This window comes from Nelumbo nucifera, chromosome 3 (assembly GCF_055504915.1).
Source record: "Nelumbo nucifera cultivar China Antique chromosome 3, China Antique-T2T, whole genome shotgun sequence".
In the NCBI taxonomy this organism is placed as follows: domain Eukaryota; kingdom Viridiplantae; phylum Streptophyta; class Magnoliopsida; order Proteales; family Nelumbonaceae; genus Nelumbo; species Nelumbo nucifera.
The window spans coordinates 95,146,303-95,168,632 of record NC_142651.1 but is presented as its reverse complement, the minus strand read 5'-3'; the positions used below and the strand labels follow the sequence as shown (position 1 = coordinate 95,168,632).

Below are 22,330 nucleotides of genomic sequence, written 5' to 3'. Positions count from 1 at the left end.
TAATTTTTACACTTTTTGAATTTTTGTAATTTGTATAATGTTTAGTTAATTATTAATTGAAATTGTTATAATGTTATTTGTTAATCAAATAAAAGAATAATATAATATTATATGTATATATATTAATCGGTGCCAGGGCGGGGCGGAGACTGCATTCCCCATCCCTGCCCTCGAACCCAATCGGGGATTCAATGATAGCCCCACCCCCGACCCCAACCCTGCCAAAGTACTCCCCATACCTGACCCCGTCAAGTCGGGGAGACATGACAAGAAAAGTGAGATTTAGTAGCATTTGAAAATGCCGCTAAAGATAGACAAAAATGCCACTAAAGGCTATAATGGCATTTTTAAATTGCGCCACCAATACCTGTGTCGGTAAAGGTTTTAGCGGCAATTATTTGATTTTCTAGTGACTCTTAAATAAATACCAATAACACCAACTTTTAGTGGCGTTTATTCAAAATTTTAGTGGCACTTATATAAACGCCGGTGAAACCTATTTTTAATGGCGTTTTTCATCCTTTAACGACAGCTTCAAATGTCATTTAAATTTAATAACTGCATTTATTGTCACATTTAGTGGCGTTTCTTAGTGCCACTAAATAACAACCTCTATAGTGACACTTACAAGTGCCACTACAAGGTCATCTATAACAGCATTTTTAAATGCCACAAAATATTTACCTATATAGCGGCATTTTTAAATGCCAATAAAAAAGTCTTAATCATTCCATTCATTTAGGCTTTAGTGGCATTTACAAACGCGCTAAAGGTCTAAACATATTCCTACATATATGCTAAAATATAAATAAAGCAACAATAAGAATGTTGCTTATTATACAGTGATAAAAGAACCTGTATCAATGGCTACAAATTTCATCATGCAAATTTGAATTAAATGCATGTTGTCTATTTAATAAAAGAAAAAAAATTAAATAATTAACAAGTTTTGACAAAATAAATAATTTTTAAATTAAATTGGTTCATTATTAAATGTTCATATATACAAATGTCAGTTTGAAGTCAGATCCAATAATAAAGATTCTCAAAACCAACAAAAATTGTACTTCAAAACACAATACATACAAGTAAATTATCTTGATCTATGCTTTCTAAAAATCTCCATCATAGCCAAAAGTATCTTCAATACTCTCCTTGTCAACAATTTCCTGAAAAAACAATTATATCATATTAAAAGAATTAATTAATTAACATAAAATGCCTATTAAAGAAAATGCTATAAATAATTAATCATTATATTTATTGTTATGGATACTCTGTTGATTAAAAATAAGTGTTATGATATCCAGCTAATCCAGATGGTATTCTTACAACCAACCTTTGTTGCCAACTCCAGTGCATGATTCCTATGGAGAAGTCTTGGATCACAACTTTAGTTCTTCAAAGCATGTTGGAGATGACAATATTATATCTTAAATAGCAATATTTCCATATAGATGATTTTTTTTTACTTTCATCTTTAGCTCGATTTCTGTATAAAACTGGAGAAAAAAGCATAAAACAAATACCATGTTGAAGTTAGACTCACTTAGTGCAGCCTCTAAGTTGTTAACCATTGTATCTTTCAAACTTTGCTATCTTTTTGTTTCTATAATAATTGACTATCCAAGGTGGACTTCTAAGGGTTTAGAGGCCTTTGAATGATCCATAAGTTAGGTCTAATCCCAAATGAATCAATGAATTCTCCTTATTTTACCTCTTCTTCATTATTATTTCTCCATGATCATGGGTGAGGAAAACTTCATCACACTTTATTTCTCTGTAAAAAAAAGTTTAAGTGGTATGGTTTTACACCATCATTACATGAGATCCATCTCACATCTTAGCGAATAGTTTGGCTGATAGCCTAGCTAGACTTGGGGTGGAAAAACTGCTTTAGATTGATTGTAACGTGTAATCTTTGAAAGAACTAAATATTATACCTCAGTATGAGCTTCTGAGCTTATATCATTTGCATATCTAATGAGGCCAAGTTTTAATCAGATTTGAAAACATAATTCTCAACCAAAATAGGATGAAAAGTGATCCTATCTGTATCAAATTCATCAATACCCTGGTTACAGAATTGTTTTTCATCTTCAACAATCTATGACAAAAGTAAAATCTTCTCCTAAAATTATAAACTTGTTGTAGAAAAAGTAATTCTAAATGCTTAACTACTGTTAATGGTAAGTTAAATAGTGATATATGGTAAAAGAAGTTGGCTTTTCCAACATTCAATTCATACATGAGGAAGAAGATGAACAATATGTTTTATTTCCAAGGGTAAATTCCCCCAATTAGGCTCTGTAATTCCCCAACCCCCAATTGCAGCAGGATTTGATCCCAACCCAAGTCTTTATTGGGATAAACAGTATGGGCTCTGTGATCCCCCAACCCCCAGTTGCAGCAGGACTTGATCCCAACCCAAGTCTTTATTGGAATGAACCAGCCACCATACCAACCGACCCATCCATCAGTTTATAGCATGTTGATATTTTGGACCATATCTATGGGTCATTTTGTATGTTTTATCGCAAATCAGCTGGTTGAGTTCTGTTCCATGCTACCTTTCTCTCTGTTTCTTTCATACACACATAAATAGGATTTACATCATCCAGTTTGGACTAATTAAGTCCAAGAAAGATGGGACCAATTAAGAATCAGCCTGGGCCCAGAATTTTATTGATATACACTACACATAGCCAGCAGCAGGTTGGGGCCAATAGCATTAAAATTGAGAAGGATGTAACTGATGTAATTAAGTGAGGCAGGTTAAACAAATTTGTAAGACCTGCACCAGAGTGGTCCTGGTTAGTGGGGTTGATGGCCTAATCCTGTTGGACCAGTAACTTCAGCTGGTTGGGCTCAGTTGCATCAAAGTTAGCCAACAATGAATAAAATATAAGACAGGAAATACAAGACACCAGTGATTAATTATAAACTGGATTGCCCTCTCTCTCTCTCTCTCTCTCTCACGACTACTACACACACTCACATGATGCACCTACTGGAACATCCAATGGTTGTGCTAAATCTTGGGAGGACAGAAAACATAAAGAAAGCTTAACTCATTGAATAATCATAATCAGCCCAGGGCTATTTCCTATTAATTAATTTCATCTCTATCACAAAGGACACAAATATGTCAGTGGATATAACAGCTAATAGAGTGAACAAAACTAGGACTATTTCTGATGAGGGGCTACTGTTTAATGGGTTCTACCAAATTAATACATCCATCAAAACCAAAAAATCCATATGATTGGATGGGATAAGATAGTTAAAAATCAGTGAAATGGATTATAAGTAATGCAATCTGATTATTTAAGACTTAATTGCCAACTATTAAAGCTTAAAATAATTTCAATAGACTTAAAATATGCCCAACAACTCCAGAATCAAATGGATTGTATACTCGTCCTTTTTTCAAGAAAGATTTCCTCTGAATTTTTTAATAATTTAGTAATAGTTTTATAAGGTTTCTTTTATCAATTAACTAATTAAATTGAATCAAGCTGACCTTGAATAAAGGTCTTTACTAGTCCCCTTTTAGGATTCCTTTTCTACAGTGTTGGCTAATAAAACAACAATTGGAAAAATAAAGCAGTATCAGCCAGTGCACAGCTTCATAGCTTCACATCTTCTAGTCATCTAATACCTTTTACCATATAGTTATAAAAGCATTTCAAATTTAATAGATGTATATAAGTACACCAGTTCTGTTGAGATGTTGTATGCTTAGAAATGAAGGCAAAGAGGGAAAAAGATAATCATATTTATACCAATAACTGCCTCATACATGAACTTCCAGAAGATATATCACATGAAATGTTGAATTTCTCTTGCAAAGTCCTAATCTATCAGCTTTAGAGATGAATATCAGTTAGATGTACCACATAGAACTATTCTTTTTTTTTTTTCCTTTTATCCCGTTTGCTGATTGTTGCTACACAAACGGATTCAGTTATAAGAATGATAAAATATCCTAATATAAATAGGTGTTCATAGGAGCATACTACTACAAGTAGATGCCCTTCAAGGATTTTTTTTAGCATTTGTTTCTATTAAAAGATTCAATGCACTTATTTTAACAGAATAGAAGCACTTAAACTTTCACAAGTGAATACTGGCAGTAACAAGTCAATCAATATTAACTTTCCCAAAATTATGGTATTTCACTTCAACTCAAAAAAAAAAAACAGAAAAAAGATTAAATGAACGTTGGTCATGGAAAGAAAGATAATAGCACGAAACCCCAAATTTTTATGTAAATATAGAAAGAGGATTCACTGAAAGGTTTTTTGTAGAATACCTTGAGAATACGGAGTACTTGTGAAACACTATGCTTGATTAACCTCAGTTTCATTTCTTTGTAGTACATCAACCCCACAGTTTCCACATCTTCAGTCACCAAGTTCAAGGCAGGTCAAAGGATACTCTTGTTGAGACAACTTCTCAACAAAGAAGTTGCTATTTTCCACAAACACATTCTTTTGAACACTCATCTTCACCGAAAATCCCTACTTGCCAGATAAACCACTTTCAAATCACTGGTTACAAGTCTACCAAACTCAACTGCTACCTTCTGTTGAAAATTCTCAGTATTGGGTTTTGGCACTCTCTCAATAACCACAGGTGGACTAGCAACAACGGTATATATCAGAGCTTATAGTTCTTTAATCATCAGAAACTATTCTTGATCTTGATGGAGTAGTCGATTTTCTCTCAGTCAGAGGCATTTGTTTATTCTGAACAGAGGTTTTTGGTGGTTGAGGGGAAGGTTAGTGATTATTTTGAGGATGTTGTGCGTTGAGGGTCTTCTGGAACACAACAGGAGAAGGGCAGCACCAAAAACATTCTATTTCTACCAAACCTTTTACCGACTACCGCATCTTGGACACTCAAAAAAATGGTAGATAAGGCATTCAAATTCAGAAACAACGTATTTCCTCCCTTCTAGAACTATTAGAACAAGGATGTTGATCGTAAATGAAATGTGGTGGATGACTTCAAGTCCAAGAGAGAAGATGAATAGTTCTTCCTTCTCGAACTGGTAGAACAAAGTGATACCCAAAGAAAAAATAGAGAGAACAAAAAACATACCAAGCAAATGGGCAGCTCTAGCTCCTCCAATCAACGAAATAGGTTTTGAAGAAAAGTTCAACCAACGGTACTTGTGGAATTGTTTGAACGAGAATGCCCAAATGTGATAGACGACGGATTCGATTTTGAGAGAAGACTAACAGTTGAATTGGAAATGTCTTTGAACGAGAATGCTATCTGGAGTGTGGTGGGCGCCCAACTTCGATACTGAGAGAGAAGATGAATAGTTCTTTGTTTATTGGAATGAAAATGTGTGGGTAGAACAAGAATACGCGCGCGGGAGGAAGAAATTTGCAATCCCGCTATTTTTCTTCTCTTAGATTTGCATTTTCCCATTTGCATCTCCACCGTTGATTTGAATTGAAATCAATGGTTCAAATAAAAATTACCTATTAAATGTCTAAATCCACATTAGTGGCACTTTAAAAATGTTTTTAATGGTAATTTAATAAAAGCCACTTAAAACAAAGATATAGCGGCATTTCACATATGCTTTTTCTGGCATTTTAACATCTGCCAATGAAAAGTTATATTTAGTGGCACAAGCAAATGGCACCATAGGAAATGCCTTTAAATAATGATATCCCGTTGGGGATGGGGAAAATTGTCATCCCTCTGTATGTGAGGTTTAAGCCTTTGTTAGAATGAAGCATATGCCTTAAGTCTTAAGACGTGAGGCGTAAAAATGCATAAACCTCAAGTATCAATGCTTACTTAGTGAATTAATGCAAACAAAATATACATTTTTATAGTTTAAAACATATACAAAAATAAAAAAAAAATGCTTCAATAATTATAGCCCAAATAAAAAATAAAAAAGAAAAACCAATAAGGAAAATCAAACTCTATTAGTTTTTCTTAGTGTTTTAAGAAAGTTCAATGCAAAAAGGACTAATCAAGTACTTCTTAGTTTATTTTGGATAAATCAAGTGAGATTTTTCTTATTATTCTATATGTAAACTTTGTTATTTTTCTTACTTCTTCTAATTATTATTATTATTATTATTATTGATCAAATCATCTAAATTGTTTCTTTTTTCCTAAATTGGGTTTTTTTACCCGAAATGTAAAATGTTTATAAGTGTTACTTATTATTTTATTTTAATGCTTAAACTAGCTAGGGGCGCACGTGCTAAGCACAGGTGAATTGTTAGATGACTTGAGTAGTTATAGAACAATTTAAGGAAATAAAGCAAATTTCAATAGTTATTGAATGGTAGGTAATAAAATCACAATGTGCCAATGAACCTACTAAAACATTAAGGCCTCAACAACGCCTAATTATTTGTGTTATTTATTGATTATTAGTTGTTTTTATTAATTATTAGTTATTTTTATTAATTATTAAATTTTTATTAATTATTAGTTATTATTTTTATTAATTATTAAATATTATTTTGAATTTGATAAATTATTTTATATGAATAGTACAAGTTGAGGTCAAAATTTCCAAATAGTCTATTCTAGGGGTAAAATAGTAAAATCAATGAATTTTAGATGTTAAAGGTTTGGTCCAATACAAACAAGCTTATCTATTCAGAACCTCTAAAAAGTAGAAAAGTATTTATGCTTCTTATCAGATTTTAGATACTTTTAATATCTTTTTAACTTTTCAAAATTATCAAAAGCCACCTTAGTTACAAAAAAATATAAAAGAACATGATATGGCTTACCATAGAGAGAGAATTACGACTTACAAAAAATATAAAAGAATAAGGGACTGCCGTCCATGATGTATTTGATATCACACTATGATTAAAGAATTCCAAAGAAAGTTTGTCTTCCATCCAATATCTAAGATACAAAAGGTAACAACAATTATTAATTGAGTTGGAGTGTGGAACTCTGTGGTATCTCCAATATCTAGTTTTCAGTCCTACATTTTAGTAGCTACGTAACAACAATTCCGTGCCCTTTCTATTTGTCTACTTCTGTATTAGCTACAACTTACAAGGAACAATAAAGTGAATAACTTTTCTGAATGAAAATACTTTGGAAAAAAAAAAATAGACAAAAGCCAATATAACAAATTTCTCAATTTTATCTTAAAAAACTTCATGTATTAAAATTACAAACCACTATTTTTTTTTTTTTGGAAAAATCAAAAGGAGAAGTTTTATAAAAAGAAAAAAAAAAAGGGATAGGAATGTACAGCCCGGGACTAATAGAACCATCAACTCTTAAAAGACAAAAAAACAGCCCAACCAAACGACTGATACCGAAACATAAAAGAAAGCTACATCAACACAAGCCCTTCTTTCACCTAACACCCAAACCAGCAAGTTAACCTAAAGTCTTACCCTTTCCCCCTCTCCCTGAGTTCAAATCAGTCCCCCGCAACGTCCTACTTTACATCCCCACCGTGTATTGAGAACATCTCATCCTGATGATAATACCAATGTCATCATCGAAAGATGTTCTCAATACATGGTGGGATGTTGTAGGGGGGCTGCTTCGGTCTCCTCTCCCTCTTCCCCTCACCCCCTTCTTACCCCTTAAGTCCTCTTTGACTGAGGCACGACTATGCAGTGGTCAACAAGCCTTGGAAGTTTTCCTCCAAACTTAAAAGCCTTGTCAGCTTCAACCAAAGAAGCATTGATCTGCATAAAAATCTTCTTCATCACTATCAAGTAGCAACCCTACCCTTTGCTTGTGCTTCGTCTGCTTCTACCTCAAACCTCTAAAGTACCTCTCTAGCAAAATTTCCCCGCCCCAGCCCAAAAATGAAACCCCACTGATTTCGCCACCTAAAGGTCTTTCTCAGCTCGGGATTTTGTAGACCCGAGCACCCCAACCTCTGGCCTTCCTAGTGCCGACCGGAAAAGTCTCCGTCCGCTATATCCTTAGACTATATTTTTCTCCTTCCTTTTCTGCCCACTGATATTGAATCTAAAGCATCTAACTCGCCCTCTTCCAGGAGTGGAAAGGACGACGAACCCCATTCTCAGCCTGCTCTCTTTGCTAAATTTTTAGCCAAGATTAAATTCATCAACTTTCATACTAGAATAGTCTCTTTTCAAACAAGTTTTTGGGGTCATAATCTCCCTTCCTTTATGAAACTTTTTCAGATCCTTCTTCCACTTTATATGGGTTTAATTTGACAGCATCATTTACCTACTATAAATTAAGAAAAATAGAAATTTATTCAGTTAGTTAGACATAAACCTTCCTCTAAAATACGTGTCTTTGAATATATCCTGTCTTCCACTATTTCTCTCTTAGATTATGGTTCAAACTGTTTGAAGTGATTGAATGATTTTGGGACCTTAGGGGAAGAGCAGAGCCATCCATGGTAAGAGAACGTGTGGACCATATATATATATATATATATATATATGTAGCAAAAGACCTAAAGTGAGAGAGGAACTTCAACAGGTATTATACCTAGCATATGCTACTTCTTTTCATGGCATATCCAAATATAATTCTCAGATTGTGTAGTATAAGAGATGGGTCTGTGTTGAGTATCAAAACCATGGAAGGGATGAATAAGTAAAACATGCTGTGAGGGTAAAGAAGAATAACAGTGCACTTCTCCTTTGGCAGAGACCTTACTTCTCAAGTTTCTGTTTCCGCCAAAGGAGAATTGCCCTGCCATTCACCCCCACACTCCTCTCATATATCTTGATGGGTTCTAATTAATATAATTAGCACTACAAAAATGCTGGAGCTTTGATTCATATATATTATATATATATATATATAGTACAAATTTACTCTCATACTGTGGTGCTGATCATCCTTTTTGCATTGGCAGGTTATTAAGCTTGATGAGGACATTTTTGTGTTCAGTACTCATGCATTTCCATTTGAAAATTCCATGGAACTCAGTGATTTTCTCCTTATTATTCATTCCTTCATTGTTTTTAGCAATATAAGCTCTTTAAGGCAACGTTAATTCTGTGTTTTTCTTTTAAGGCATCAATAATTACTACATTTCTCCTGATATTCTTGTGAAGGATCCTGCTTTATTTTCAATTTGTTCGCCATGTGATTTCATTAGTACTAGTACAAATGCATGAAAATACAAACTAGAACGGTATAAATTCTTAAGCTTTATTTTACTTCACTTGCCTGGCACTGCAAACATATAAAACAGAGAACAAAAATGAATCAAAATTTGCACCAGCTCATTTGCACTCCCATACCTTTGCACCAATTCGAATGAAGTTGCATTTCAAACAACACAAACGTCATGCAAATGGGAGGCTCAATAAGCTATAGCGAACCATCCATGGGATAACCAGGCAGTTTGGTGTCAATTATAATCGTTGTTTATGTTCCATGGTGGATCTATGTTACTCTTAATTAAAGCTATCTATTAGATTAGTTAGGAGCTTTGAATCTCCTGCTCAAACGTTAGTTGCTCCGGCCGGTGCTTTTACTATTCGGTATGTTCAAAATACATCTCTTTTTATTATTTTTTCGAATTTGATTTCCTGTGAATCTTCATTCAAAATAGGGTAGATTGCTGAGACCTTCCTGCCTGAACTTTCTGACAAATCTGCAAGTAAACAACCCCTTCTGTTCTAATCTTTTAAAAAGAGGCATAAAAATTGATGGAGGCCCATCCCAAGGCCCATCTCACTCCTAGGGGCGGCAGCTCCTAGGATAAGGCCAAGAGTCCAAGATAAGCCAAGGAAGGATAATTCAAGATCCATCAAGACTCTTCCAAGACTCTAAGACTTATCAAGAATCCAAGCTTATCAAGACTCTTCCAAGATAATTCAAGAATTCAAGATTATCCCAAGATAATTCAAGAATTCAAGAATTATCAAAATTCAAGAATTCAAGATCCATCAAGAATTCAAGAATTCTAGATAATCCAAGATTCATGCATGGAGAAGATCAAGGGAGATCGGACGGTGGAAGATCAAGCCCAAGAATTCCAAGAGGGTTCGACCTTATCAAGACAGCCCAAGAAGATCAAGATTCATGTTCTTTCCTAGTTCTTTTACAATTCCCAAATGTATTATAAATACTGCTATTTTCCCAAAGTTATTCATCAATTTCGTACTTTAGATTTCAGAATTTCTTCAAGTTCTCTTCTTCCTATTTTCGCCACCTTTTCTCTCTCCTAGAGAAATCGTGTTATTCGCTAGGTGCTAGCGAACGCCCGGTGCTTGCATAGCCAGCTCCGGTTCTCATTGCTTCCATGCTGTGTCAGGTGGTATCAGAGCAGGGAATTCGTCCAGTCATGTCCAACCCAGACGGTAGCAGTCGCAATCCACCCCGTGACGGAGATCAGGGGTTCCCAGCTGTTTGGAGAGCAATCGAAGAGCAGCGTACAACCACACGTAACATCGAACGGCAGCTGGCAGAGGTGAATGAACAACTGCAAACCTTGTTATGGGAGGTTGTCCCACGAATCCGGGAAGATCCATAGCAGATCGCAGGAGACGACCACAACAGACCACCCGTCGCTACTGCGTCCCGACGCCCAGTTCTTGACGACGACAGTGATGACGATTTCAAACTTGGTGGTGCTTCAGTTCCTCCCGGCAACGACAAAAACGGTAGAAATTGGCACAATCAAGGTATCTTCAACCCTCGTAGGAATAATGATGAATTTAAACTCAAGGTAGATATTCCTACTTTTAGTGGAGATCTTGGTATAGAGGGACTTTTGGATTGGATCACAGAAGTCGATAGGTTCTTTGATTACATGGAAATACCAGAGGAACGAATGGTAAAATTAGTAGCTTTCCGATTAAAGGGAGGCGCATCTGTTTGGTGGGAACGGATGAGAGAGACCCGGATGAGAGAAGGAAGGGGTCCTGTTCGAACCTGGAGGCGCATGAAACAATTAATCAGAGGTAGATTTTTACCTCCTGACTATGAACAATATATGTTTGAATCTTATCAGAGGTGTGAGCAGGGTTCTCGTAGTGTTAATGAATATACATTTGAATTTTTGAGATTAGCTGAAAGAAATCAATTATCTGAAAGTGATAACCAGCAGGCAGCCCGTTATCTAAGCGGTTTAAGACCGTCTATCAGAGATAAAATTGGTGTACAGATGGTTCTTAGTGTGCAGGAAGCAAGGAACCTAGCCTTGAAAGCAGAATTAATGTTCCAGGACAAGGCACGCAGTAATAATTATCGCCGGTACAGCGAGAGCGACAACAGACCGGCAACTGTCGATAGGAACAAATCAGTTCCGGCAGTACAACCTTCTCACCCGGCAAGTACAAGTAACGCCGGTAAGGCTACTACAGGAGGACATACTCGAGGTAATCCTTCCAACCCTCCTAAACCTAGTAACCCTTATGCAAGGCCTGCTCCTATTAAATGTTTTAAATGTAATGAGGTTGGACATAGATCCAGTGACTGTCCCAGGAGGAAGGCGGTTAATATGGTAGAAAGGGAGGAGGAAGAAGTATATTGTGGACCTGATGGGGAGGATGAAGAGGGCCCATATGAACATGAGGAGTATACTTGTGTGGTAAGAAAATTAATGTTGTCCCAGAAAAATAAGGATACTTCTCAAAGGCACAGATTATTTTGTACCAGATGTACTGTCAAGGGAAAATTATTTAATTTAATTATTGACAGTGGTAGTCAGGAAAATATTATTTGCAGGGATGTCATCCAACAGTTACAGCTGATTCCTGAAAAACATCCCAACCCATACACAATTGGGTGGATCAAGGAAGGAGGCGGCATACGAGTGGAAGAACGCTGCAAGGTACCTTTTTCAATTGGTAAGTACCATGATGAAGCATATTGTGATATTGTAGATATGGATGCTTGCCATATTTTGTTAGGGAGGCCTTGGCAATTTGATACAGATGCAAGGCACATGGGTAGGAAGAATACCTACCAACTTGAAAAAGAAGGTACGCATTATACTTTGTTACCCATAGCAGAAAAAAATATTACAAATACTCCAAAGGCACATGAGAAAAATTTCCTTACCATCACCCATCATCATGCTGAATTTGTTAAAGAATGTAAGGATACTCATGAGATACATTTGTTAGTCGTAAAAGGAGAAGATGTTAATGATAAAAATACAATTCCAGCTGAAATACAGGGACTACTGGATGAATTTAATGATGTAGTTCCAGAGGAGTTACCAAATGAACTCCCTCCCATGAGAGATATACAGCACCATATTGATTTTGTTCCAGGTGCTAGTCTACCTAACCTTCCACATTACAGGATGAGTCCCAAGGAGAATGAAATTTTACGAGAAAAGGTAGAAGAATTATTGAAAAAGGGACACATTCAAATCAGCATGAGTCCTTGTGCAGTACCTGCCTTATTAACACCTAAGAAGGATGGCAGTTGGAGAATGTGTGTCGACAGCAGGGCCATTAACAAGATCACCATTGGGTACAAATTTCCCATTCCTAGGCTGGACGACATGCTGGACCAACTAAGCGGAGCTGTAGTTTTCTCAAAAATAGATCTTAGGAGTGGATATCATCAAATCAAGATCCGTCCCAGAGATGAATGAAAGACAGCCTTCAAGACTAGAGATGGCTTGTTCGAGTGGTTGGTCATGCCCTTTGGACTAACCAACGCCCCTTCATTGGTAAATTTGTGGTAGTCTATTTTGATGATATTTTGATATATAGTAAATCTATCACTGAGCATGTGGGACATATAAGGGAGGTCCTGAAAACATTGAGGGAAAATAAATTATATGTTAATTTGAAGAAATGCATATTTATGAATGATAATTTATTATTCCTGGGATTTATTATAAGCAAAGATGGTGTGAAAGTAGATGAGGAAAAGGTGAAAGCCATTAGGGAGTGGCTGACCCCATCCACTGTCACAGATGTCAGGCGATTTCATGGGTTGGCAACCTTCTATAGACGTTTTATTAAGAATTTTAGTAGTATCATGGCTCCCATTACTGAATGCTTGAAAAAGGGGAAATTTCAATGGGGGAAGAACAAGAGCAAAGTTTTGCTCTCATAAAAGAAAGGTTATGCACTGCTCCTATTCTTGCCTTACCAGACTTCAACAAATTATTTGAAGTTGAATGTGACGCCAGTGGAGTTGGCATAGGGGCTGTATTGTCCCAAGAGAAATGGCCAATTGCTTTCTTTAGTGAAAAATTATGTGAAGCTAGGAGAAAGTGGTCTACCTATGACAAGGAATTTTATGCTGTGATAAGAGCCTTGAAAACATGGGAACACTATTTAATTGCAAAAGAATTTGTTCTCTATACTGACCACTAGGCCCTAAAATATCTTAGTGGGCAAAAGCAATTAAGGAGTGACTCTTACAGGACTGATTCATAGACTCTGTAACATGAAGACCAGCCTTATTCTCCAGCATGTAAAGTCCATCAACCATACATCCCCTACCAATCGTCCTCCCCGAGGCCAGATCCCGAATCACACAATGAGAAGGGAAAAAGGTCACTGAGCAGTTTAAGGAATTAGTAGCACTACTAACATAGAACAAATTAATGGGAAATTTTGAAGCATGTAGGACATCAGAGAGGGTAAGGCCAAGGGGAAGAGAGATGGTTCCTTGACTAGCTATGGAAGTGTATGATCCATCAGCTAGTCTCGTCTTGTCTCTTCCAGAAAGAAGGTGATAGGTTTGAAAGTAAGAGGACGTTCCAGTCATGTGTTTTGACGCTCCAAAATCAATGATCCATTGAGAGTCAAGGGTGTGAGAAGCAACATGGAAAGCTGTGTCAGAGTTACCTGACGTAGATGCAAATGAGGTTGAGGGAGGAGCATCCATCTGACGAATTGCTCTACCATAGAGCTCTAAATGGTCACGGAAGGAATTCATAATATCCTCCCTTGGGTCAAATCTAGAGAGATGTGTCTAAGTCACAGTATGGATGGAGGGCTGATTCTCCCGAGTAGCCATGTTGGCCATAGTGTATTTCTTTGTACCTTGCTGTCCTGACCTTTTATTCACATCTGAACCTTGCTTCTTATTCAGATCTTGAGCCCATTTTGGTTTCCCATGAAGATCCCAACATGTATCTCTGGTGTGTTGGGGTTTCTGGCAATGAGTACACCACAATTTGTCTTTATCCTCTGTTTTTTCTAGAGATCTCTTTTCTTGGAAGAATTTCCCACACTAGTAGAGACACCCCCTTTTGCTGCCAACACAACTGCATCTCCACCAGGGCTGTTCATCAAATTCCTTATGCTCTCTTCAGATTGTACAAGAGCATAAACTTCCTGAACTGATGGAAGATCCTTAGAACTGAGAATCTGGACTCTGATAGATTCATACATAGGGTTCAAACCGTGTAAGAAGGCAAACACTCTTTGCTGGGAGACAAGTTTCTTGTACAGTTATGCATCTTCGTCACACTTCCAGTCCACATTCTGGTAATGGTCCAACTCCTTCCAGACAGAAGTTAAGTCAGAGTAATATACCGATAAACACCTCTCCCCCTGTTTACAAGTAGATGATTCTGCCTATAGTTGATAGATCTTGGCATAATGTCGCAGTTCTGAATATGTAGATTTTGCTTGTTCCCAGATCTCATATGTTGTTTCAGCCCACATGAAATTCTTCCTTATTTGAGGTTGCATGGAGACTAAGAGCCAAGACATAACCATGCTGTTCTCCTGATTCCATCTATCATATTCAACACTCCCAGAGTGTGGTTCTTTAATTCTCCCATTAATATAGCCTATCATCCCCCTTGCAGTGATATACAGCTTGATCCCTCTTGACCACTCTAGGTAATTTAAACCATCAAGAGGGACAACAGCCATGGGAAAGGATAGGTCACCATCCCCACTCATGATTTCAGATTTAAAAACAACACCCAAAGGAGGAGCACTGCCTCAAAAAAAAGACTGTTGTTGTAGCACACAAACAAGTCCTTATGACCTACGGTTTCATAGGGATCCAAAAACAAACACTTCTATTGCAGCAGATAAACAGGTCCTTATGACCTACGGTTTTACAGGGATCCAAAAAACAAAACACTGCTGTTGCAGCACATAAACAGGTCCTTATGACCTACGGTTTTACAGGGATCATACGACCCCACAACAGAATGGAAGGAGAAAGGTGAAGTTCACCACACACCTAATCGGCAGACCTGGTACAGGTCCAACTTTAGGGCAGCCAAACAATCAATGAGAGCAAAGTAAAAAAGGTTACTTCAGTCCATCAACAGGGGAGCTGAACAGTCAATGAGAACAAAGTAACAAAAAAAAGGTACTTTAGTCGAATACCAGGGCAGCCGAACAGCAGATGAATAGTAGATGAACAATAGATAATACCTTCGTGAACATCAGATGATAGCCTCTGAAAGTTTCAGTCATACATCAGGGGATGAAAACAAAACTTCTCCATGAAAGTTTCAATCAAACATTAGGGGATGAAAACAAAACTTCTCCATGAAAGTTTCAGTCGAACATCAGATGAAAATTTCTCCATAAAACATAACCTTCTCCACGCTGGAAGATGAAAAGTCAGGCAGACTTCTACTTGCTGAAAGCCGAACAGGAGATGGACACAACTGGAAGATGAAGGGACAGACTGCTCAACTTTGGAAGATGAAGGGACAGACTGCTCAACTTTGGAAGATGAAAAAAAAATCAGACTGCTCGACATCACCCTTAAGGCCTGGATGACCTGCTCTGATATCATGTTGAACAAGAGAAAGGGAGAGAGGAGAGGCGAGAGGACTGAGAGCCCAAAAAGAAGACTGCAGGCGTGCAGTATGTTATTATTTATACTAGGATGGCCGTACAACTTAAAGAATGAAGAAATTACAAAAGTACCCTTGCGGTACCAAACATATATACAACAACATCTGTCAACGACGAAAACCTAAATTGACACCCAAAAGGGCCTGTTCAAAAATAAAACTGAAGATAATGTAGGACCCACTTGGTTGAACTAACTGGGATGCCTTAGGGCTGATATAGCCCCCTTTGAGAATACTCCTTAGCCACCTTGGGGTGGTCCCACTGTTTAAAGAATTGATTTATGTCATGCTCAGAGTCCGATGGAGGTTTGATGGGCTGCAATTTATTATTTTGGGGCAGTACAGGTTGATGTTATTGAAAGAATGGTATGATCCATCTAATGGACGCCATAAAGATTGCGGAATGGGTGGGCGAATTTCAAAAATTTTCCTACCTTCTCCCAACTGGGAATCGTATTCCCTAAATTTAGAATACAATATTCAAGGATCCTACTTGAACCATAATCGAACCAGATCTGAACCAAAAGGGAATGAAGGAATTATACCTGATCCAGAGAAGCAGTATCTCCCAAAGTTGCTGTTCACGCCCAAAGAGGACACCAAGATCCGCTCCTGCTGAAGATGACACAGCTGTATGTGGAACGGAACCAGCAGAGTGCGTCCTACACACTGGATCCTTCTCAAGAATCCTCTGGAAACTCTGAGCACCAAATCTTTTTCAGTCTTTTCTGCATGACTGATGTCAAGAATTGATTTCTTGATTTCTTTCTTCTTCAAAGATCGAATCTTGCCAGAAATAATGGCAGAGGCTGGAGGAGAACTCCTGGGACGAAGATGGCTGAATTGCTTCTCTTCTCTCTAGAGTGTGTATGAGATCCAATCTCAATTCGCAGGATGATTTCTTGCACACAACCCTAGGTTCGAAATCTGATTATGATCTCTTAGGGTTTCTCCTCTTTTTTCTTCTTGATTAAGAAACCTCCTAATTAGGAGTTATCCCAATCCAAATCAGTATTTGGATAGGGGATGATCTTAATCCTATCTACAGATTAAGTTAGCTTACTCCTGATTTTATCAGGAGGTTACCAGAATTCAAATCTGATTTGAATTTGGTCTCCCAGAGTGGATAAGGTTAAAGGCCCAATCCTTTTGCTAACTTTAATCCCAGATTCACCCCATAGATGGGTGATCACATCAGCCCAACTCGAAATGGGCTTTTGGCCCATTAAGTGTTTAGTGCTTAACTAGTTTCCAATCTGTTGCCCAGTTGGGCTTCTTTGTATGGCGTGGGACCCAAGCATTAATCTACACACCAGCCACATGGGTTCGGCCCAGCCTTTATTACAAGGCCCAGCCGAATTCACTGAAAAGCTCAGTGAACCCCTGAACCCATCACATAGACCCTATGGGCCCAACACTTACATTAAGTGGTCCCTGGGCCAAGCCATCTTATAAAAACCCAGGGACTGTGGGCAGGTGCAAGATTAGCCCATCAGGTATTATCCTAAATGGTCTTACACTTAATCTCTCAGCCCTTAATGATCAAGCATTGCCCGACAAGAGAGGACCTCTCCCTCGACTGCAAGGAACCGTGCTGCACTCTCCACTCTCCACTCACATGGATCCTGGGAATTAAAACGATTTGCAAACATTTCGAAACCGTACAAATATATATATATATATATATATATATATATATATATTAATTTTGCAAAACAAAATTCCAACGATTGAAATCAACTGCCAGCAGTTTGGTTTCCATCAGAGAGAGTGCCTTCCTGATCATTACCTTTGTCTGACAAAGGGGCTGATCCTGTTACTATGATCACCCACTTAGATGAATTCTCAGACTGTCCCAACATACCCAGGTTTTGATCCCCGCTAAGGATCTCACTGATTGGCATATCAAAGACAGCCCGATCTGACACCTAGTGAAGTGTCATAATCGGGTCTAGGGGTCAGGTGTAACTTTCCAGTTTTTCCCATCTGTATCAAAGGTCCAGGGCAATACTGGAAATCTGGTTCGGTTCAAGGATTCGAGTAATCCCATACTACATGTGCCTTGGGTCTTACCCTGGTGGCCGAGACAGGCCATTCCAACACTTGGTGGCACACCAGTATCAGCCTTGGTAGGATAAATCTCCCCAGACTTATCCAATGGCTGTGAACATTTAAAACTAACACGAGTCTCTATAAGTGTCCAGTTTTAGGGTGTTACACAGAATTATACCAAACAACATGAATCAAACATGCACTTTATTTATTTACACTAAATATCAAAAGTACATCAAATCGGATTGAAGCTAAGGGCATACAAAACTGTCTAACAGTTATGCATCACCAAACATTTCCAACCTTTGCACTATTAATAGCTTTAGTGATTTGGATAATTATAAATGGATAAAGGTATGGGCTGTGTGGCTCTCTAGAGCAATTAGATAAAGCAGAAGGTAGCATATAACAAAATAAGAGTTGAGATGTATTTCTTCATGAAATTCTTCCATTTAATACCAAAATCTACTCTTCTTGTAGCTTTTTTTTATAAATTATAGTTCACATGGTCATACACCTTTTCCTTTCCACGCCTGCTCTGCATCATTCTTGAGTCTCCACAATAGTTTTTGATTAAGACTCATCGACAAATCTGTTTTCCATGAAAAAATTCTTCTTAGAGTTGAGAACTAAATGTTTCTATCACTTTCTTTACTTTTGGTGTGAGGATATCTGAAATTTTGGTGTGAGCCTTCTTGAGCAAAATTTCTTCACTCCAAAGAGAAAGGGAGGGAATATTGTGGAGGTGGGATATATCTGCCATTATTTGGTTAATTTGGGAAGAAAAGTGATGATCTTCAGGGAGGAGGTCCATACTAAAGAATTTTTGCTTGAGAATATTGCCGTGAAAGTGGCCCATTCGTGAAAATTCGTGGATTTGATGGTGTTAGAATTACTCGAACACTTGGCTAACATGTTGTTATTAGATTTCTTGCCAATTCGGGCAAAGAACATTGGCTATTAGTGGAGTGGTTTCTCAGGTACTTGAAAGGTACATCCAAGGTGTGCTTATGTTTTGGTGGGGGTAAACTTATGCTTGAAAGGTTTAGAGATGTTGATATCATAGGTGACATTGACTCCAAAAGGTCTACATCAGGTTACTTGTTTACTTTTATTGGAGAAATAGTGTCATGGCAATCCAAGTTGCAAAAATGTGTAGCTTTATGAACTACAAAAGCTGAGTATATAATTGACAGAGAGGCTTGTAAGGAGATATTGTTGATGATGAGGTTCTTCAATGAATTCGATTTGAAGCAAGAAAGGTTCACATTCTATTGTGATAGTTCAAGTGTCATCTACTTGTTTCCACTCTAAGTTTAAATATATTGGTGTGTGGTATAATTGGATTCAAGATATTTTTGAAGAAAAAGAAGTACAACTTGACAAAGTTCACACCGACAAGAATGGGTTGGATATGATGACCAATGCTTTACAAAAAGATGTATATGAGTATTGTTGTAGATTTGGGCATAGTGCAACCCTTCTCATAAGTTGAGAGGGGAAAATTGTTGGTGTTCCCTTCAGGGAAATGTGGGTTATGTCTTCCCCTGTTCTTATTTTCCTTTATTTTGATAATGGTTAATAAAATTTTAAGGTAATCGCCCCTCCACAATCCACATGGAGTAAAGTTAAAACATAAGAATGAAAGACTAAATTCTAAAATAAGTAGCAGAGTGGGAAATAAAAAGAAAACTATTTCAAGGGAATATGATATAAACATTAAACACATGAATCTTTTATTTATTATGTACATATGGTAAAGACTAAGGAGGAAGCAGTTTATATATAAAAAAAAAAGTAATTAATTACATGACCATAATCTGTAATAACTAGTTCAAGAGAGGCTAATAATTCTAATCTTTATTTCCTTCTGGTGAGGGAAACGGTGACACTAACAAGTTTAGCCTCCTCCTTGTCCATGCCATCAACGACCAGGATCTCCCTCAACCTGCAAAACAATTCCTCCATCAAAGCCTCCCCAAAGTGATCAGCAAGCAATGGTTCTGCCACAGCTCTCAGATATCTGGCTAAGTTGTTTGCATCTCTCAGCTTGTTTGCTTCATTATCACCGAGGTTATCTTCTTCTCTCCACTTTATCTCAGAAGTTTCTAGTCTATCAATGTCGAAGGATCCCTCTCTTTCTATCACAGACTTCATTTCTCTTGGAGATGCTATATATATGGGCATATTAAATGTGTTCACTTTCTCCTCTTCTATTAATCCCTGCATAATAAACCAAAAAAAAAAAAACAGATAAAAATTAATAAATAAATATCTACTGCACAGTGGAAATAATACCATCTTTGTGACAATTAATTAATTTTAATATTTAGAAGTGTTTTTGATCTCTTCTTCTTCTTCTTTCTTTTCCTCCTCCCCAAGCTCAAAGAATTAATAGAGCTCTTATTTATTTTCATACCTGTGAGACCAAGTCATTGAGTGCTTGTCCCAACAGTTCCCATGAATAACCACCCTCTCTGCTAGAGGGCTCTTCGCTCCTCCTACCCCTAAGCGTTAGAACCATACACCCTCCGGGAACCAATTCTTCTGAACGTGATCTAAGGAACACAGAAAAATCTCTTTCAAATTGCTCCAAATATGCTTTAACAACGCTTGGAGGGCTTGTTTTCGTCAAGTAAATATTCCCCTTGTTAATCTCCGGCAACCGAGGAACCTGTCGTATCTTCATTTGGTCAGCTTCCAATCGTCAAGTAAACATTCCCAAGATCTTGCATGAACGTACGGTTTTTTTTTATTAATCATCATGTTTAATTAATTTCTGAATAATTTCCTCAACTTTCTTTTAGTTATCTCTTATTTTCTATGAAACCACCAAACATATATAATCTTAAAGACTCTCACCTGAGATAGCCAATGTAAACAGTATGAAGAATGAACAAAGTGAAGACTCTGGCCTGAAAAAAGCCTGCCATAGAAGGAACCTGGAACTCCAGATATGAAACATGGCCCCAAGTCATCACCATTGCCTTCCCTCAATTTCTTGAAGAAACCGGGCAAGGACCTGAAAATGGTATTGAAGTCATTCCCTGGAAGGTCGTTCAGGAACAGGTTGAGCTCCGGGGTGGGACGACCCAGCTGGCAAAATTTCTGGTGGACAACTTTGATAAAGTGTGAGACCACCACCAGGGTGTTGGGTCCGGAGGAGCAACCCAAGTCAGCAAACCCAAGGCTCTTAGGAAAAGTAGTAGTGGTGGAACAGATATGGAGTATGGCCTCCTTAGTTATGAGCTTGGTCATGGAAATAGCCTTTCCCTACATTACAAGAAAAATTCAGTCTCTGGCTAACAAGAATTTAGCTGATAGATGATCAGTGTTAGCTTGTTTTGAGCAATTTAAAGGAGAAGATGGTATACCTGGAGAGATGAGTTACAGGCATAACTGGTTTCTCCAATCCCTCCATTCATGTGGAGAACTTGAGCAACTTCCATGGTGTTGTGTGTGTTGTGATACAACATTGGATGGTCCTCTCTCTTTATATAGCCTCTAGGCAATAAGGCAATGGGATATGTGGGCATGGGATCTGCATTTAATTTCCTACTAACTGTCTTCTATACTAACCCAATAAAACACTTCCAACTGTCCCTGATCATCCGACAAGAGATCTATTTTATTAATGCATGCACGAATTCCTCTTTTGACTGTGAAAGTGTGAATTGTGAATCAGGGTGGCCACGAGCCGAGCTTCGAATCGAGCTCAAGCTCAATTTACAGGCTTGTTTATTAATTGAGCCGAGCTTGAATAGCTACATACATACATATAATAATAATAATAATAATAAATTATAAAAAATAATATATATAATAAAAATATTATATATAATAATAACTAATTATTATAATTCTTATTTTTTTAAATATCAAATAAAAAATATTTTTATATATAACTTTTTTAATTTTATAAAACATTTTTCTCAAGTAGAGCTTGAGCCGAACCGAGCTCGAGCTTATGAGCTTTTGACTCAAACCGAGCTCAAGCTCAAGGTTCTAGCTCGAATCGAGTTCGAGCCTCGTACCGCCTTGGCGAGCCAAGCTTGAATAGCTAGATATTCGGCTCAGCTCGGCTCTAATCCACCCCTAATTGTGATCTCTCCTCTTTTGTATATAAAAAAAAAAAGTCATCCTCAGGTATGAGCTTCCTCTTAGGTCGAAATAAAGATTGCCTTGACAGGAAACAGGATTGACAGTGATACCCGACTGGAGTTAGGAACATGGATTTGCTTTAAAGTCAGAACCATGGTTTTTAAAACCGGGCTGAACCAGACAGTCGGACAGGAAAAACCGTTTCACTCCCAAAACCGTTGATTTTGATCAGCGAACCGCTGAACCAAACGATTAATTGTTCAAACCGTTTGAATAATTTTGACCATTTTTTATTTTTTAAATTTTTTTATTTTTTATTAAAATGGGCCAAGTGTTCGATTCGAACAATCGAACTATTCAACCCAATAACCAGACCCCTAGCGGATTCGGTCACCTAGTCGGTTTTAAAAACCA

At 37.5% G+C, this 22,330-nt stretch overlaps 2 protein-coding genes and 1 long non-coding RNA gene across 3 annotated transcripts; 1 reads left to right on the top strand and 2 right to left on the bottom strand.

The window, feature by feature from the left end:
• Window positions 1–947: 947 nt before the first annotated feature.
• LOC148801742 (uncharacterized) lies at window positions 948–5,361 on the bottom strand. The gene is made up of 2 exons (XR_016084216.1): window positions 4,316–5,361; window positions 948–1,169 (listed from the first exon to the last, which is right to left on the bottom strand). It is a non-coding gene; the product is annotated as an uncharacterized LOC148801742 (long non-coding RNA).
• Window positions 5,362–7,660: 2,299 nt separating this feature from the next.
• On the top strand, window positions 7,661–12,720 carry LOC148801741 (uncharacterized). Its single transcript, XM_088901594.1, has 2 exons — window positions 7,661–8,481; window positions 8,864–12,720. The coding sequence occupies exon 2, from the start codon at window positions 10,772–10,774 to the stop codon at window positions 12,566–12,568; it is 1,797 nt and encodes a 598-aa protein (XP_088757720.1). The 5' UTR covers window positions 7,661–8,481; window positions 8,864–10,771; the 3' UTR covers window positions 12,569–12,720.
• A 6,811-nt stretch (window positions 12,721–19,531) lies between these two features.
• Window positions 19,532–21,295, bottom strand: LOC148801740 (S-adenosyl-L-methionine:benzoic acid/salicylic acid carboxyl methyltransferase 2-like). The gene is made up of 4 exons (XM_088901769.1): window positions 21,190–21,295; window positions 20,678–21,088; window positions 20,235–20,489; window positions 19,532–20,038 (listed from the first exon to the last, which is right to left on the bottom strand). Exons 1-4 carry the CDS (start codon window positions 21,289–21,291, stop codon window positions 19,676–19,678), a joined length of 1,131 nt encoding a protein of 376 aa, XP_088757895.1. The 5' UTR covers window positions 21,292–21,295; the 3' UTR covers window positions 19,532–19,675.
• Between the last annotated feature and the right edge of the window lie 1,035 nt (window positions 21,296–22,330).

Bases quoted from the DNA above. Each gene is read 5' to 3' on its own strand.
- LOC148801741 (XM_088901594.1), top strand. From the start codon at position 10,772: ATGGAAATACCAGAGGAACGAATGGTAAAATTAGTAGCTTTCCGATTA.
- LOC148801740 (XM_088901769.1), bottom strand. From the start codon at position 21,291: ATGTTGTATCACAACACACACAACACCATGGAAGTTGCTCAAGTTCTC. The intron at 21,089-21,189 runs GTATACCATCTT...CTTGTAATGTAG, and splicing joins CCTGTAACTCATCTCTCCAG to GGAAAGGCTATTTCCATGAC. The intron at 20,490-20,677 runs GTGAGAGTCTTT...AAGATACGACAG, and splicing joins GTTTACATTGGCTATCTCAG to GTTCCTCGGTTGCCGGAGAT.